Source organism: Eublepharis macularius, chromosome 14 (genome assembly GCF_028583425.1).
Source record: "Eublepharis macularius isolate TG4126 chromosome 14, MPM_Emac_v1.0, whole genome shotgun sequence".
Lineage (NCBI taxonomy): Eukaryota > Metazoa > Chordata > Lepidosauria > Squamata > Eublepharidae > Eublepharis > Eublepharis macularius.
The window spans coordinates 20,877,812-20,890,644 of record NC_072803.1 but is presented as its reverse complement, the minus strand read 5'-3'; the positions used below and the strand labels follow the sequence as shown (position 1 = coordinate 20,890,644).

At 44.2% G+C, this 12,833-nt stretch overlaps 1 protein-coding gene across 1 annotated transcript in view; it reads left to right on the top strand.

Moving 5' to 3' along the window:
- The window catches only part of FEZ1 (fasciculation and elongation protein zeta 1), a 62,455-nt gene that overhangs the window by 6,493 nt on the left and 43,129 nt on the right, over positions 1-12,833 (top strand). Inside the window, exon 2 of the mRNA XM_054998263.1 lies at positions 613-954. Coding sequence (XP_054854238.1) covers positions 644-954 — 311 coding nt within the window. The 5' untranslated portion in view covers positions 613-643. The remainder of the gene's footprint in view (positions 1-612; positions 955-12,833) is intronic.

Below are 12,833 nucleotides of genomic sequence, written 5' to 3'. Positions count from 1 at the left end.
CCTGTGCTTGGTGGACAAGCATGGTCTGCCCTAGATTGGCCAGCCGGCTGGCCAATATAGCTTCCTACATGAGGAGCAGGCCTCTTCTGCTTGGACTGCTGATATAACTACTGTCTGGGGAAAAGGGCTCAGTGGAAGAGCATCCACTTTGCATGCAGAAGATCCCAGATTCAATCTCTACCAGCATCTCCAGCTTAAAAAACGTACAGGTGTTAGGTGAGGTGGGAGACAGTCCTGAGACCTCTAGGAGCTGCTGCCACTCATGATGCTGGCTTTGATAGATCAATGGCCTGACTCAGTAAAGCAGCTTCACGCAAGAACAAATACCGGCTTAGTTTAGTTTTTCTGCAGAGATCTGTACTTTTCCTGGCTGCTGTTGTTCACTCAGCCTGTGTAACAATTTATTATCGTTAAGGTTAGATCAGGCAGTGCATTATCTGAGTCTGAAGTCAGTGTATAAAAATTCAGTTTGAGACAGTATGTAGTTTGCATTCACTATTTATTTTGTAGATGAGCAATGCAGGACTTCTCTGTTCTACCAATGCCAGTGGGCACCACCTGCCATCGTTTTTATTGCTCTTGGTTCATTAATGTCCTTTCTTTGTATCCCAGAAGTCATCACTTTGTCCTTAGCCAGCCCAAGATGGAAGCCCCTCTGGTAAACCTGGATGAAGAGTTTGAGGACCTAAGGCCGTGCTACATTGATGACAGGGATGAGAAATCCCGCTATTTTTATGGATCTTCCCCTTTGCATTTGGAAGACCCCTCCCTTTCTGAGCTTGAGAACTTCTCTTCTGAAATCATCAGCTTCAAATCCATGGAAGACTTGGTCAATGAGTTTGATGAGAAGCTCAATGTCTGTTTTCGGAATTACAATGCTAAAACTGAGAACCTGGCTCCTGTGAAAAACCACCTCCAGATACAAGAAGAGGAAGAAAATCTGCAGGACGAGGAGTGAGTAGATTAGAAATGCTCCATTATATGAAAAGAAATATTAAAGGAATTTGGTGTGTGAATGAAATAGTACTACTGGCTTTTAGGGTTGCCAGCTTCTGGGTGGTGGCTGGAGATCTCCCAGAGTTAAAACTGATCTCCAGGCCATAGAGATCACTTCCCCTGGAGGAAATGGCTGCTTTGAAGGATAGACTCTAAGAGCCAAGCTACAAGAGGCAAATTACACAGGAGGAGCATATGAAGGGAGTCACAATGTTAGCCGGGAAGCTGAGTTGTAAAAGAGATTGGAAGGCTTTGTCAGTTCCCCCTCTCTACAGAGCCAGGGAGATGCTGCTCAGGTTTATTTCCTCTTCCAATCTTAGAAGGGGAGGAGAAACTGACAGAGCCTTCTGGTGGCAAAGAGGAAATTAACAAACCCTCTGAGCAGCCATCTCTTAGGCTCTGTAGAGAGGGGAAATTGACAAAGCCTTCCGATCTCTTTTAAAACTCAGCTTCCACGCTAACATTCCCTTCACATGCTCCTGCTCGTGTAATTTGTCTCTTGTAGCTTGGCTCTCTAAGGCATTTTATCCTGCTGAGGCCCCTCCCCTCCCCAAGCCCCGCCCTCTCCAGGATCCACCTCTCAAATCTCCAAGAATTTCCCAACCTGGCGCTCGCAATCCTCCCGTTTGCTCATAACATTAATTAACAGGCATGCAGCCATTTTGCTGTTATCATGGTCAAAATGATAAAACTACAATATTTCATGCTCCTGTCTACAGACAGTATATGCATCTGTTTAGAATAGGGGTAGGCAAGCCAGTGTGTGTAGTGGTTAGAGTGTTAATCTAGGATCCGGAAGGTGTTGTCGTGAGGATAAAATGGAGAAGAGGAGACTGATGTAAGCAGCTCTGTGTCCCCACTGGGGAGAAAGGTGAGGTATAAATAAAACAATTAAATAAAGGTATAATAAATAAAGTATAGGGATGAATAAAGTAAATCATAAACAAACCCCTTGCATGTGTGCTAAAAAGAGGAACGCCAGATCATTTTTATTTACTTACAACATTTATATCCAACATTACAACATTGTATTCAACATTTAAGGGCCGGCCCAGTCAGGGTCTTCATTTTGTTCAGAGCCAATTCTCTAGCCAAGGTTCGGAGGCAGCCCCTGAAGCCCTGGCAGAACCACTGGGGCTCAGCGTATCCTGGTACGTCTAGCTAAGCACTCCCCTAATCTCCCCCTCACCTTTCATTTTGCTGGCACATCACCCTCTTCACAGGGTTACTTGATCTAAATAGATTGCTTCCCCTGCTTTGGAATCCCTGACGCCAATTTGAACATCCGTGGCTGAGGATCAAATTTGATGAAACAGTGAAAGATCCATGATTGGCTCTCTAGTGCTTTTTTGTCAGTAAATAGCCATTAAGGTGGAGGAATAGCTGTTAGTGGATAGGCCATGACTCAATAGTAGACCATTTGCTTGGCATGCAAAAATCCCAGGTTTAGTCCCCCAGTATTTGCAGGTAAAAGGATCAAGTAGGAGGAGTTATGAGAGACCCCTGCCTGTGACCTTGGAGAGCTTCTGCCAGTCTGAGTAGACAATACTAACCTTGATGGACCAATGTTCTGATTCAGTATCATCTTCAAGTATCATCTGTCCATAGTCAGGAAGACTTCAAACTTTGCTCAGTGGCGTAGGAGCGCAGGGGGTAGTATCCGCCCCAGTGTTTTGCAGGTGCCATCTTTGTGCGTCTAAAGCAAAATGTGTAGAGGCTGGAACCCACCTACACTGCTGTTTTCCAGCCCTGCTCCTCAAAGTGCTTTTTAGCTGGAGGTGCGGGGGATGCAACATGCGAGCTTCTGTAGCAAGCAGTGTGTTTTACTACTGAGCTATGCTCCCTCCCTTTAATTGATGGTCTTCTGTTACCATTTTTATAGTGTTTCCCAAAATAAATGTAATTAAAACAGATCTCGGAGTTTTGTTTTTACCCAGCAACAAAATTCATTACTAAGTGCAGTAGAAACATCAGTTAGAACTTTGACGAGGGGACCTAGGAAAATGCTGTAAGGATAAGGGCTGGTTTGGGTTGACCAGTGTGGGAGGAAGCCTGAATCTCTACCGCTGGTTCAGCATGTTGGCCCAGAATAAAGTGCTAATAAACATCTTGGAGCGTGTAAAGCAGTTGGTTTCTAGAGGCTGCTGTTATGATTCACCCTCCTCAACTCGCCTCAATGATTGTATCTGGAACTCCTGCACCCACGATGCAGAGTGGATTGGAGCTCTGGAAGAACGGAGTTAAGTATCCTCTCGTCTAGCAACCCTTTCCCAATCTTCCAAGCAATTGCCTGGGGTTCCTAATTAGTTTTTTTTAAAAACCATGGGCGATCCTAATCACAGATAATCCAACTCCTCTTTTTGGCCCTGTTTATGCAGTGGGCTTTCTGTGCTTGTCTGATTTGGATAATATGAACGGTTTCATTTTGTGGTGATGGTGTTTCAGTGGCTCACTGGAACAGTTTACCCTTGTTAACTGCTTTTTAATTATTAGTACAAGGTTTTAGATCAATTTTTATATTGCTGTTCATGGTTCCTGTTTTTAGTGTTTTATGTTCTTGTTATATTTTACTGTTTGGATGTGCCTTGAGAACTTGAGAGTACAATATACAAACATGTGCCTTGGATGTGCCTTGAGACTTGAGAGTACAATATACAAACATTTTAAAGAAATATACACAGCCACCCCCACCCCCAATACTGAAGCGAATGTGAAGCGCATCATGTAAATTTGGGTTGATAAGATATTGATGCAAAGAGCAGCAGCAGTGATGTGGATCTTCTAAAGCGCTAACCCCAACCACTGCTGTTACGAGGAACAGGGTGAAATCAAACAACAGAGTTATTCACATGATGACTGTAATTCTTACATGATCCGTGTAGGAGGACGTCATCCTGTGCCATTACTATGATTGTCTGGATGGGGTCGTTTCAGGCGGGTAGCTACATTGGTCTGCAGTTGAAGGGCAAGATCTGGGTCCAAATAGCACCTTAAAGACCAACTAGATTTCCAAGGTATGAGCTTTTGAGAGTCAAAGTGTCCTTCATCAAACTCTTGAAAAAACTCATACCTCGGAAATCTAGTTGGTCTTTGAGGTACTATTGGACCCAGAACTTGCTGATTTGTTGGAATAGGGTCCATTCAATACTGATAGGCTTTAGATCAAGATGGGTAGCCATGTTAGTCTGTCTGTAGCAGCAGAAAAGAGCAAGAGTCCAGTAGCACCTATAAGACTAACAAAATTTGTGGGAAGGTTTCGTGAGTCACAGCTCACTTCTTCAGATACTAGAATCAAGATGGGTAGCCGTGTTAGTCTGTCTGTAGCAGCAGAAAAGAACAAGAGTCTAGTAGCACCTATAAGACTAACAAAAATTGTGGGAAGGGTATGAGCTTTTGTTAGTCACAACTCACTTCTTCAGACACCAATCTAGAGCATTATTGTGATGCACCTTTGCCAGGAGATTAATAATCAGGTATTGAGAAGCTAAAGAGTATATTACTTCTCCGGTGCAAACCTTTAAGCTGACTAGTCTAGCCAAAAGCCATGGTGACATGCCGTTCTTCAACAAAACAATAATGCTCTAGATTCCAGTATCTGAAGAAGTGAGCTGTGACTCACGAAAGCTCATACTCTACCACAAATTTTGTTAGTCTTATTGGTGCTCCTGGACTCTTGCTCTTTTCTGCGGATAAGCTTTAGATATCCTGAAACAATGATCCTTACAATGCTTGCACATAAGTAAGTCCTAGTAAAGTTAAATGAAGCTTACTCCTCTTACTAAGGCCGATTCCAGATGGCCAGAAATTGCGGTTTTTCTGCGGAAATAATCGCTTACCGGCCACACGTTCACTTTCGTCTCCATCCGCTTTGTCTCGCAGCGTGCCGTGCCATCCCGCTTCCGGATGTTCGCACGGCCAACTGAGGTACCCGGGATTGGTTGTTTCCTCCCCGTCACAGTTGACGTCGGGGGCCTTCATTGGTTCGCATTTCGGTTTTTTTAAAAAAAATTTTTTACGAGTTTTGCGCAAATGCGCAAATGCGCAAATGTGCAGGTATGCGAATACGCAGCGTCAACTTTTGTGCATTTGTGCATTTGTGCATTTGTGCGCATTTGCGCAGTTTGATGTGCGCAAATGTGCAACTGCGCAAATGGCACTCGGTTTAAAAAAAAAAATTAAGGGAATATTGTTGCCGGCCAGCCGGCAAAGGAAGGAGGGAAAGGGGAGGGCCTCTCCACGGCAACGAAGCGTCCAGAAGTGTGCAAACCCGCAATACGGCGTTCACACCGTCCGCTTCTGGAGCGCAACACAGCGCCATGAACCGGAGGTAAGCAGGGACGGGACATTACGGGTTTTTACGAGTGAGGTCGCTGGAAAAGCGAAAGCACTCGCTTTATTTGTGCCCGTCTGGAATCGGCCTAGGTGTGCTTAGGATTTCAAAGCTTCAAGTTTTATTTTATTCAGCGGATGGGTCATGACTACTGGGCTGGGCCTTGCTGTAAACTAAAATGAGTCATGGAAATGGGCCAGCACCATTTTTTCTCTCTTTTTGTTTAAGTTATTTTTTTTTAAGAGAAGGAGCAGGGTGGGAGAGACTGACAGAGAACGTGACAGAAACAAAGAGTGGAGAAACATGAACTTATACAGTTGAAAAAAAGGGAGGGGGTACCATCGCAGACTGGAATTAAATATAGATCCTGTGAGCAGAAAGTTTGGAGATGACTGTTGTAAGAAACCATCAGAAGGGAAAAAGCCAACATCATGATTTGATCATCAAAGGACAGTGAACAGATTACCTAAATCACCTAAATACTTTGTTAGACCAGCTAGTCATATAAAACATTGCAGTTGCTTTCTGTCAAGTATAGGGCTGCCAACTATCAGGTGGTAGTTGAAGATTTCCCAGAATTACAACTGATTTCCAGGCCATAGAGATCAGTTTCCCTAGAGAAAATGGCTGCTGTGGTGGATTGTATTATACCCTGCTGAGGTCTCTCCTCACCTCCTCAAACCCCACCCTTTCTAGACTCCACTCCCAACATTTCCAGGAAGTTCCCAACCTCAAGCTGGCTTCCCTAATTCTCAATTTTGTTTGGCATTGTGGCTTTTCACTGCAAAACGTAGTGCAATAGTAAAGTGAACTCAGATGCTGTGCCATCATCTAAAAAGAAAGAACTCATTCAATTTGTTTGCTTTAAGGTTGCCAATTCTAGGTTTGGGAAATTCATGGCGATTTGCGGGTGGAGCTTAGGGAGGGGACTTCAGTGGGGTATAATACTGCAGAGTTCACCCTCCAAAGCAGCCATTTCCTTCAGGGGAACTGATATGTGTAGTCTGGAGATCAGATGTAATTCTGGGAGCTCTCCAGTTGCCACTGGGAGTAGGGTGCCCATGTCCCTATACCCTCCCAGAGGGAGGGGGGACCTCGGACTTACCTGTAGCGATCTCCTCATGTTCCCCAAGAGGCATGATAATGTCATTTCCCGGAAGTGACATCATCATGCTGGCCATGGGCATGCGCCCATGCTTTTTATAGGACTAACTCTGGCCTGTTTGGCGCCAAAATTGGCCCCAGCAAAGAACAAGAGCATGCCCATGGCTGGCACAATGACGTCACTTCAGGAAGTGGCATCATCGCACCATTCCAGGAGTGTGCGTGGTGCACTCTTTCTCAGGTAACCTGCTACTGGCGGACGATCTCCAGAGGGCTTATTACTACCTACTGTGTATCAGTGGGCAATGGGGCAAACCCTTTGGGATATTGCCTGCTATCAGTGAGCAACTCGGGAGCCTAACTAGGAGTTCGGCAGCCCTAGTTGTAATCTGCTTTATGAGCACTTCAAATTATGTAGAAGCTCAAAATGTGGTCAAGAAATTCAGCTTGTTTACGTTGATTTGGATCTCACAGAAAAGCTGGCATAAAGACTTTGAAAAGTAGGACTTCCCCTGTATTCCCCGTCTCTCTGTACTCTGCTGCTTGTCTTTCCATTCAAATGTACACTAGGATTCCCAGTCCCTTGAGAGGGGGTCCCCCACTCCCAGGCTCTGCCCCCTGCCCCCTCTGACCTAGCCAACAGGGGAGAAAAGGTATCATCCTCAGCATTACAATGAAAGCTTCAGTGTGCTTGTGCGCACTTTATGCGCATGCATGGTGAGTACCCCCCCAAGGCACACCCCGTCCCCAGGTTTGGGGACACACACCCCAGGTTGCCAGGGGGACCTGGCAACCTTAATGTATACACAGTGAAAGACACATGTGTCTAACCATCATAATGATTTTCCCTTACACAGCAGTGCTTCACATGTAAGAAAAGCACAGCATCTCTGAAAAGCCCAGGAGGGCACTTTGATAACAGAACAGATTATAATCCATTGCAATGGTTGTTGCAGGCATTGCCAGCTTTTACTGCATTGTCTTAAACCATGTAAACTACCTTCTGTATTGTTAGGGCAGCAGGACAGGGTGATGCCTAGGGTTGCCAACTCTGGATTGGGAAATTCCTGGAGATTTTTTTGTGGGGGGTGGACCCTAGGGAAGGCAGGGTTTGGGGAGAGGAGGCAGCTCAGTGGTGTACAATGCCATAGAGTTCATCTTCCAAAGCAGCCATTTTTTCCAGGGATGCTGATCTGTCACCTAGAAATCAACTGTAATTCCTGGAGATCTCCAGGCCCCACCTGAAGCTGGCAACCCTAGTGGTACCCATGGGGCCCATTTTACCTACCAAGTGTTTTTAGAATGTGGATGGGGCCAGGTGGGGGTTTTGCCCAGCAGGGCTTCTGATTGGCCTTTTGAGATCTGATCGGCTTTTAAGATTAAAATAACATTGTTGTTTTTATCCATTCTTTCACTCCCCTTTCTAAGTATATTTTTAAAATTATTCCTCTTCTCCACTGCATGTAAGCTTCCTGTTTGTATGTGGCTCTTCCTCTTGTGACAGCCATTTTGTCATTGGTTCCATACCTCTTCTGGCAACCATTTTGTGGTAGCACCCACCACTCTGTGTCAGAATTCCTGAGGTGCCCAAAGAATCAAAAAGGTTGGGGACCCCTGCTTTAGAGTATACCTGTCCTTAGATGGTTTGTTATTTGTATTGTACTCTAATTCTGTAATCCTAGTCCTGTCCTTGGTTTCTCACGAACCTAGACCTAGTCCTAGTCATTGGTTCTCTCACAATGTTTTTCTGCATTGTCCTGTAATCCATCTTGACTCTCAGGGAGAAAGGCAGACTATAAACAAAGTACATAAATAAATACTGGTTTACTCTCCTTTGTTTAAGAAAAGAATGTGCTATATTTCATGGTTGCTAACAAAAAAGAAAATGTAAACTCTGACAATGACAACGAATCAAATAAAACCAAGAACTTCCATCAAACCATTAAAAAAATCTGCAATCAAAGCATCAGTAGCACTGCAGGATTAGCCAAGCAAAATCGGCATCCATTAAAAAACACACGTTTTGACTTGGTGCCTGGGAGATGGTGAGGGTGGTGCCAAAGTTGACATTTCCCATCACAGGAAAGTCCCTGTGTCTGGTTTCTATCTGCCTAAGCTCTGAGGGCAGGGGTGCTCGGAGAGGAATCTCGGAAGATAAATGGTCGAGCTTGATTGGGAACAGGCGATCCTTCAGGGAGATTTGTCCTACCATCTGTTAAACTAGGGTTAGGTAACTCGGCACAGATGACCAGTTTCTTGAACTTGAACGTTACAACTAGTTTAATTTCTTAAATCATGACATAGTATAGTATTCATATTTTTGGGAATTTGAGCGGCAGGCTAGCGCTGGCAGTAGTGCTGAATGGAGGTTTCTTCTGTGTTGGTAGCTCAAATAAATTCAGCATCCCTTTCGTGGAAGGAAGCATAATTTCTCTTTGTATTACACTACAACCACCAGATTTTTCACTTTATCTTTGTTCTTTTTACTGTTGAATCTGTTCCTTCCCTGTTTGGTTCCCTGCAGCTGCTCTCGTTAATTTTTTTTTTTGGCTTGGCTCCAAAAATGTGGTTTCTTTCTTTTCTGAATAGAAACTGTGTTTACCATTGGAAAAACATGGATAAAGATGTACTGTAGAGCTCCATGTTTTTCAGACCGAATTATACAAAATAACGACCTCTTAGTTCATAGGTGCAAACCTAGGCCAATTGAAAACAATCTATCCACTCTGCCCTTCCTCCAAGCAACACAAAAATCCTGTTAAATAGATCTGGCTGAGATGGTAACTCTGGTTTAAGGTTGCCTGGAGAGTTTCAGGACTGATTTGGCTTTTGAAACTGGATTGCCTCCTCTCCGAATGAAAGATAAATTCCAATTTATTTATTTTTATCATTTATAGTCTACCTTTCTCACTGACACTCAGGGCGGATTACACAGTATGAGATTAGTACAATCCATATCAAGTACATTTCCATAAACAATGCCATAAGGTTAATAGATACAAGTTTAAATAGACGTAGTGTTAGCAATAATCCAATACAAAGTAGAAGAAAATACTGAAACAGAACATAATCACTTCTAGGATTGACATCAGACAACACAAAACACAGATAGTACATAGGAGTACATATTTAAAGCAACAGATAATATGTAAGGAAACGTAGTGGTGAAGTGTACAGTCCCTAACTCGTTAGCGAAGCATCTGGGACCCCCTCCCTACAATACAGCCCTCCCATTTGAGTAAAAAGCCCTTTTGAATAGTTCAGTTTTGCATAGTTTGCAGAAAGCCAAGAGAGTGGGTGGGGGCTCTCCTGACCTCCTCAGGCAGGTCATTCCACAGGGTGGAACTTGAATCCAGCAGCGGATGGACGTTTGTGTCCTCCCCGTGGAACTTTATACCAGTATTGCTGTTCCCTTGTTTTCTAGATAAAAGTGATTTGTATTATCCAAGGACCACTCAAATATATCTGTTTATACGATAGTCTCATTGATTTTGAGAAGAATGCACTCATGTGAGTGAAAAAGGCCTGAGGTCAGCCAAGTACTGTGCTTGACTCCCGTTGATTTTGTGTTGAATTAATTCTGCAAGCACGCAGCAAAGTGGAAACTGAGAGGCAGTTGAGTGTTCAGTTCACTTGTTTCAGCCACTGGCCATAAAAAGCGTGCCAACAGAACAGGACTCAAATAAAACTGGTTAGATAGTAGACAGTCAATAAATACATATAAAGAGAACATGCAGTGTAACCACAGACCAGTGGTCTCAGGACCACATATCAAGGCCTTCAAGAAGGAGGCACTGTAAGGGACAAAATCTGGGGATGGGGCCAGCAGTTCTGGGGGCCCAAAAGGGCACCAGCTGTTGTGCATCTATAAATTCAGCAGTCATTTGCCAATCCCAACCTCTCCCCTCTCCTTCTCCCCACAGATATGTATGCTTCCGTTATGTGCTCAAGGAGGAGTAAGGGAGTCAGGTTTTCCTTGGTCAATGCTTTCTTTATGTATTCCCTGAGTGATAATAACATGAGCGCTCCCAGATGACAACATTACCAAAGCTGGGGTCAAATGTGATTAACAACGATTAGCTTGGAGGGTGCCAAAGTTTTCTTTGACAGTCACTTCCTGTTGCCTCCACCCCAGCTTGTTACCAAGTTTTATTTGGGCCTAGAAACAAAATGTGAACTTGAAAGAGCATTGGCGGTGAAGCTATCCACAAAGAAATCCTATGAAATAAAGGGTTTTTTAAAAAAAAATAAAATAAAAATCTAGAACAGATATAGGCCATTTCCACACGGCTCCCCGCTGCTCGTAACAACCCAGAAGATCACACAAAAAATGCGAAATATTGCGTTTTCTCGCATGAGATTTGCACAATGTCACGTGACATCACGCAAATCTAGCGCGAGAAAACGCGATCTTCCGCGTTTTTTTGCACGATCTTCCGGGTTGTTACGAGCAGCAGGAAGTCGTGTGGAAACAGCCCTTTTTGCAATCTTTTCCTGGATGTTGTAGCTGCTCTGCAGCTGCCGGGGAGCTACTGGTAACTCATGAGCGACCCTTTGGAGAGCCCAGTATTGGCTTATCCAAGCTAACAGCAGGTCTTGTGCTTTGTTTTCATATGGTGTTTGGGCTGGATCTGGTGGTATGAAGGAGTGGGGAGACAGCAGCAGAGAAAATCTTTGTGTGCGTGCTCACAATGGATGATATAATCCACAGTTCGGTTCCCTTTGTAAGCATGCCTACCTGAACCATTCCATTATAACACAGCCCTGTTACCTTTGCAAAAATGCCCTCTTGAAGAATTCAGTTATGCATTGTTTGCGGAATGCCAGGAGATGAGGAGCTTTCTGGACCTCATCCGGCAGGACATTCCACAAGGCATGGGCCACACAGAATGCCTGTGTACAGGCAGCTGTTGATCTTGCCCATTTACAGGGTGGCATCCTCAGAAGCCCCTGCTCAGATGAGAGAAGCTGTTATGGCGCAGCATAGCAGGAGAGGTGGTCTAAAGCCATGAAGGACCATGTATGTGATAGCCGCTAGCCAGTACTTTGAATTGAACCCTGATGGGCAGCCAATGGAATGACTGCTGAGTGCATACTCGAGATGTAACATTCAGCACCAACTGAAGTCTCTGAGTTGTATTCAAAAATGCAGACCAATGTAAAGTGTAATGTGTATCGCACTCAGTTCACCTTGTGGGAGGAACTGAACTGTGGTGGCAAGGTCTGCCCCTGCTCTACGTATATTCAACTAGCAGTTGAAATTGACCCAGTGTGGATAGCAGCTGTATGTCCACCTGGTTGAAGACCTTGTTTTTTGCATACAGTTTGTATTTGCCTATGGCCAGTTCAGACCTTCTACTGAAAGTATATAGGCCAGGAACAAGGTTTACCACTGCAACTGCGCTGCCCCCCGCCCCAATTAAGTTGAAGTGTATAAAGGGTTAGTGATGCAGACTGTAATAATATTCATTCACAGTGGCAATAGGCAGATGTGAGTAATCACTTTAGATTTTATGAGGCTCATACTTGCTTACTGTAGATAACCACCTCACCAGGATTAGAGAAGGTACACTGTGCAAAATCAGCCTTGTATTTGGTTGGCCTAAGACTAAGTTTCAGCTATGACTGGAGAGAATGGGGGACAAGCAGAATATTACCAATTCACACATTACACAATACACAGGTTGGGTTTGGAATGCATGGGCAGGAAGGGCTTGAACATTCTGCCCAGCAATGTTTTCCCAACTGTAGGTTCTGGGAGACACAATTTGGCCTGTTGGGGAAACCCACAATTCCCCTCTGATATGTGCGGGTATCCTCCTCACCGGGCCAAATAACATTCCTTTGGACTATTCCATCTTGGGAAAATGGCATGGGTGAAAGCCTTCTCCATTCCCAATTTGAACTGGGCATCAAGTGTGCTGGAACTGAGGAGAATCCATAACTCACCTCGATCTAATTTTTAAACAGGGTAAGGATATCAGACGAAACCTGTGTATTTTGTAAATGTGAGAATCCCAAGAGAAGTATTGCAGAGTGTATAGAGGTGGACTCGAGAATGTGGGCATCCTGGATTTAAATCCTGATTTAGCTGTGGACTCAACTGGGTAGCCATTTGGCAAGTCACAATCTCTCCACTGGGTCCCCGCAAGGTAAAATGAGAACAGCTGTGACCTATTTTATAGGGTTGTCATGAAGCTGAATGAAGTAATTTCTCTTTAGGGGCAGAGGAATTCAATTTTAAACGCTGGGAATAAATATTTCAGCTACATTTGTGATGGTAAACTGTATCATCCAGTTGTGAGTACTTTATGCACTGGATATGTGCAGAGTTGACCTGTTTGAAATACTGTCTTCCTCTTGCATGTAGCAGACAGTTTTGATCCTGTTTGTTTGTTTGTTT